General features: G+C 49.4%; 1 protein-coding gene across 1 annotated transcript in view; it reads left to right on the top strand.

The window, feature by feature from the left end:
* Positions 1–263: 263 nt before the first annotated feature.
* SLC16A2 (solute carrier family 16 member 2) overlaps positions 264–6,000 on the top strand; it is a 107,694-nt gene continuing 101,957 nt past the window's right edge. Inside the window, exon 1 of the mRNA XM_070759656.1 lies at positions 264–689. Within this exon, the coding sequence (XP_070615757.1) occupies positions 383–689 (307 nt within the window). The 5' untranslated portion in view covers positions 264–382. The remainder of the gene's footprint in view (positions 690–6,000) is intronic.

Raw genomic sequence — 6,000 nt, 5'->3', positions numbered from 1 at the left:
CCGGCCGAGGCGCCTCTTTTCTCGGCGGACCCGGGCGGCATCACTTTCCGTCTCGGCGCCGCTCCTGCCCCGCCGGCTCGGAGAGACGCGCCGGGCGCCAGAGGGCCGCGTCGGCTTCCAGCGGCGAAGGCCGGGCTCGCAGCGGAGGCGGGCCGGGCGGCGCGGGGGAGGCTCCGGCGCAGCGCGGAGGAGGGCGGCCGGGGGGCGGAGCGGAGCCGGGCGGCCGGGAGGCGTGGGGACCGGCTCGGCCGCCGCAGCTCAGCTCGGCTCAGCCAGCGGCGGCGGCGGAGCAGCCCCAGCAGCGGCCCAGGAGGACCCGGCTTGGCCCGCCCGCTCGCTCGCTCCCTCGCGCGGCTCAAGCGACCCCGGGGTCGCGCGCGCCATGGCGCTGAGGCGGCAGGAGCCGGCGCTGGCTGAGGAAAAAGGCGCCCTGGAGGCGGAGGATGAGCCCGAGGAGGCGGCGGAGGAGGAGGAGGGCGGCCGGGGCGCGCCGGGGACCCGCGAGAGGCGAACGGCGGCGCCCGACTTCACGCCCCCCGACGGCGGCTTCGGCTGGGTGGTGGTGCTGGCCGCCACCTGGTGCCACGGCTCCATCTTCGGCATCCACAACTCCTTCGGGATGCTCTACGTCCTGCTGCTGGAGGAGGGCGGCGGCGCCCACGCGGACCACACGCTGGAGTTCCGCACAGGTGAGGCGCCCGGCCGCCGCTGCGTCGGGCTCAGACCCTCCGACCGCCCTTTGCCCGGGGACGGGGCGGCCCTTCCCTCCCTCCCTCCTTCCCTGAAGCCCCCCTGAAATGGCGCCTCCCGCCCCGACGGCAAGCGCCCCTCGCGCCCTTCTTTCGCCAGGAGGGGCCCCGGGTCGGGCAGGCAGGCCGGGCGACCCCTCGGGCCCGACGGCTCCTTCCCGGCTCCTTCCGACGGGCGTCGTCGCTGCTTTTCCTTGCCCGGTTGGCGCCCGTCCCGTCCGGGTGGAAAGGCGTCCCTCGGATCAGCCGCCGCGCCGGCCTCCACGCTGAGTTTTTTTCGGGTCCTTTCCCGGGCCAGGCGAGTCGAGGGGACGGCGGGTCTGGAGGGAAAGCCGTCTGGTTCCGTCCCGGCTGGCCCGGTGCCTGACCCGACCCGACGCCTCCCCAGGCTCCTGTTTCCCCGCCGCTGCGTAACTTCAGCAAAGGCTCCGCGGGGTTTACACGCGCGTGGACGCCTATGGCGTGGGCTCCGGCCTCGGTCCCGAGGGTGGGGGGGATCCAGTGTGATTGACCAGGAGGGGATCGTCACGAAACAGGCATTCCCACCTGGAATCTCCAATCTGGTCCCTGCTAATCCCTTAGACTACAATCCCCATCATCCTGTGAGCTGGTCTGGCTTTGGGCCGGTGGTTCTGGCCCCCTCACCGATCTCAGTTGGGTCTGGTTGTCTCCAGGATTCCCCCATGTCCCAAACTATGCTGAATGGTTGGATCATTTTGAAATCGACCCTGGGGAAAATATACTGAAAATTTACTAAAAGAGTAGTAGACGCTTGGAACAAACTTCCAGCAGACCTGGTTGGTAAATCCATAGGAACTGAATTTAAACATGCCTGGGATAAACATAGATCCATACTAAGATAAAGTACAGGAAATAGTATAAGGGCAGACTAGATGGACCAGGAGGTCTTTTTCTGCCATCAATCTTCTATGTTTCCATAATTTCTACTTAGAACTTTATGTGAAAATGATCTCTGCCTGCTTCCTTAGGACTTGTTGATTGAAGTCCAGGGCAGTGTGGAGAGAGAACCTGTCTCTAAAATAGATAACGGGGAGAAAAAGCCTCCTTGAACTGTTTTCTAGATTGTAGTAAATGATCTGCTGGAAACCAGTTTCTGATCCAAGCAGTAAATTATGAGGAATCCTCCGTGCTCATCTTGCTTTCTTGCAGATGTTTCATTACCCAGACTAGATAAGAGCATCAGTGCTAGTTCTGATGATGTTACTCAGTTTGTGTAATGAAACATCTGGAAGAAAACAGCCAACTTCAGAAAGCACCGAGGATTCCTCTTTTCAACTCAGATCTACAAATACTCTCCTTTATTAGTGAATTGTGAACTAGAAGCCAAGCATGTCGGGCCTTGAGACTTAGGTTGCTCTGGCTTCTTGTGATTTTAGTCCATGGACTAAACCAGAATCTGTGGGTCAGCTGCTGTGTTAGAAATAGCATCAGCAACAGAGTAAGTTGCTTTTGAGACACAACTCCTGGTGAAAACATCAAAATAATTTGCTTGTTTCAGCAGAGCTAGTTTAAGCTGACCACAAGTGAAAGCAAATTCTGCATCTGGGCCTTGATATTGTCTTAGAATTCGGATAAATCTCCCCCCTCCCCAGAGGTTCGTACTGCCCCCACCCTCCTCGCCTTCTGCAAGAGTCTTAAGACTCATTTATGCCGCCAGGCTTGGGGCCACTGGACTCCAGCCCCCTGGCCGAATAATATGTTGAGAGTAAGTTGAACGAATGGGAATGACTGTTGGTTTTTTTATGATTTTCTGTAGATTTGTTTAGATTATAAATTTAAATTAATTGGATTTAAGACATTATATATTGTTCCGTTATATGTTGTGAGCCGCTCCGAGTCTTTGGAGAGGGGTGGCATAAAAGTCCAATCAATGTTGTTCCATGTTGGTTGGTTTTTTTTAATGATTTTCTGGGTTGTTTTTTTTTAAGATTATAAATTTAAATTAATTGTATTTAGGACATTATATATTGTTCCATTATATGTTGTGAGCCGCCCCGAGTCTTCGGAGACAAGCGGCATACAAATCTAATAAATTATTATTATTATTATTATTATTATTATTTCTATTATTATTAATAATAATAAATAAATAAATAAATAAAATGCATTCTGCATTTCTGGTATGCGACAACAATGAAATCATATGCAACCTTGGTTTGAAAGAAAATACTCCTGAGAGCCATGACGTACGTTGTTATGGAACGGTGGTGGCTAACCTTTTTCTCATCGGGTGCTGAAAGCATGTGTGACAGCTGCAATATGCGTGCACATCCCCTACACGCCGCACCCCTGTGCATGTGCACATGACCCCCCCCCCCCGTATGCTGCCCCTGCAAGATCGTGCAACTCCTCCCACAGCCCTCACCCCTTGCACATGGAATCCCCCTGCGCATGCCCCCCACCCCCCATGCATGTGTAGCAGAGACCCAAAGGCTATGTGGCCCACAGGATGCGCATGCGCAGTAGAGGGGTAGAGCTGGTCTCGGGTGCCGGCTGGTGTGCCCACCGAGAGTACTCTGCATGCCACCTGTGGCGTGTGTGTGCCATAGGTTCATTATAGAATGACTGGAATCAGCGTACAATTTGAGCTACAGGGGAAAAAATAAAACTTTTAGCTACTTTTATTATACAGTTTTCCCTCGAGTTTTGCGGGGGATGCGTTCCGAGACCGCCCGCGAAAGTCGAATTTCCGCGAAGTAGAGATGCGGAAGTAAATACACTATTTTTTGCTATGAACAGTGTCACAAGCCTTCCCTTAACACTTTAAACCCCTAAATTGCAATTTCCCATTCCCTTAGAAACCATTTAGATTATTACTCACCATGTCTATTTATTAAAGTTTATTAAAAAAAATATTTATTAAAGGCAGACAAAAGTTTGGTGATGACACATGACGTCATTGGGCAGGAAAAACCATGGTATAGGGAAAAACTTCGGAGTCTTCGGAGAGGGGCGGCATACAAGTCCAACTAATAAATAAATAAATAAAAAACCCCGCGAAGTATTTTTTAATTAATATTTTTGAAAAACCATGGTATAGACTTTTCGCTAAGTTCGAACCCGCAAAAATTGAGGGAACACTGTACTTAAAAACACCCACCCAAAGCGTAGTATTGCTAGAAAATTTATAGTAAATATAACAAAATAACAAGTGTGATGGTTCCAAGATTTTTTAAAAAAATTGAATTCAGAGGATACTGCAACAAATAGTTGCGATTTACTTCCAAGGTTGCATCCTGGTGTGTTTTGCCTTGTAGTGCATGAGAATGAATTGTCTGAGACTTCCAGTTTTTTAACCACTTGTAGCTAATGGGGATTTATTTATTTATTTATTGGATTTGTATGCCGCCCCTCTCCGTGGACTAGATTGTAGTCTAGCTGTTTGGAGTCAAACTTGGGAGTTGGAGAAGCCACAGTGTTTTAGTTTATGCTCCTCCTTTAAAGAGAAATTACACGCGTGCAAGTCAAGATTTGGAGCCGCACCAATATTTTGGAAACGATCCAAGTGGGACCAGAGGAGAGATAGGTTTGGAGTGAATTGCTCCACGTTACAGGAAGATCTCTTCCTGTAAAATGGCTCGACAACAATTTCATTGTCTTGTCATAGGACCACCACACACTTCTTGCATAGGCCATAAATTAGGCAGGCAGCTTTATTGTTTATACAAGACACATTTCATTTCAGTGTATTTCACGCACATTGAGTTAGTGTCCTATAAACGTTTGAAGTCAAGGGAATTTCCCCGGGCTGAATTTTCAATTTTCAAGCAATAGCTTCCAAGCGGAAGATAGATATTTTGAGGGTTTGCTTGAAAATACAGGTAGTCCTCAACTTACAACAGTTCATTTAGTGACTGTTCAAAGTTACAACGTTACGATCTTTGTTGACACTGTTGTTAAAGTGAACCACTGCAGTTGTTAGTAACAACGTTAAGTGAATCTGGCTTCCCTTTCAACTTTGCTTGTCAGAAAGTTACAAAAGTTGATAGCATGACACCAGGACACCACAACCGTCATAAATATGAGTCAATGGCCAAGTGTCTGGATTTTGATCATGTGACCCTGGGGATACTGCAACTGTCATAAGTGTGAAAAACTGTTGTAAATCACTTTTTTTTCAGTGCTGTTGTAACTATGAATGGTCACATAACCAACTGTTGTAAGTCAAGGATTACTTGAATTGTATGAGTGCCAGTTACTCACCACTGGTAGTTGGTTGCAGATCGCCTCATTCCTGCATCTGGTGGGGTTTTTGATCTTTCCTGAACAAAATTGCCTCTATGTATGTATGTATGTATGTATGCAGGGGTGGGCAGCAGGCAGGATGGAGTGGAACACAGTTCCACCGGTGGAAATAATAATAATAATAATAATAATAATAATAATAATAATAATAATAATAATAATAATAATAATTTATTAGATTTGTATGCCGCCCCTCTCCGTAGACTCGGGGCATAAATGAAGATGCGTGCGCAGCTCCAGCTGATCGGTGGCTGTCACTTCCTGGATTACTGGTCTCAGCTCGGCTCTCCTTTATTCCTCTGTTTCTGCGTCTGCGCTCCTTGTTTTTTTCCTCTTTCCTCCTTCCTGGCCTTGGATGCGCTTCCCTCTCTCCTGCCCGGCTCTCCTCCAGCCTCATGCGGCCACCTCTCACCTGAGGTGCAAGCAGAAGGCGTGGGTGGAAGCGGCACTGGCAGCATTTATGCTTCTGGCAGCAGGGGTCCCCAAACTTGGCAACTTGAAGACTTGTGGACTTCAACTCCCAGAATTGTCCAGCCAGCTCTGCTGCCTGGAGAATTCTGGGAGTTGAAGTCCACAAGTCTTCAAGTTGTCAAGTTTGAAGTCTTCTGCTTTATAGAGTGGTATTAATACCTCCCTAGTTGTGGATTGTATCCCTCTGTTAAATCCCCCTGCTTTAAATTCTGCAGCCTGAAAGCAGAACAATGAAAGCACCAAGGCCTGATTCTTCCCCATATTCTTCCCCCACCTTCTCCTCATAATAGGCCATGGGAGAGTTTTCAGGTCAAGAACAAGGGAAGAGATTACCTTCTTGGGCGGGTGAAGCCCTTTTCACACATTCCTTGGTGCCCTTGACTCCAACAGACCGCTGAGCTTACGCCAATCAAAACTCAGATACTGTTTCCAGGTTGTCCTATTCTTGTTTCCCCAACAATAAATGCTTTGCATTTGTTTGCCATCTTGGGGGCTGGGGAGGAGGCTGCCTGCA

The sequence above is a fragment of the Erythrolamprus reginae genome, chromosome 8, assembly GCF_031021105.1.
Source record: "Erythrolamprus reginae isolate rEryReg1 chromosome 8, rEryReg1.hap1, whole genome shotgun sequence".
NCBI classification, from domain to species: Eukaryota; Metazoa; Chordata; class Lepidosauria; order Squamata; family Dipsadidae; genus Erythrolamprus; species Erythrolamprus reginae.
Note: the sequence above shows the minus strand (reverse complement) of the source record. Positions and strands in the feature narration are given on the sequence as shown.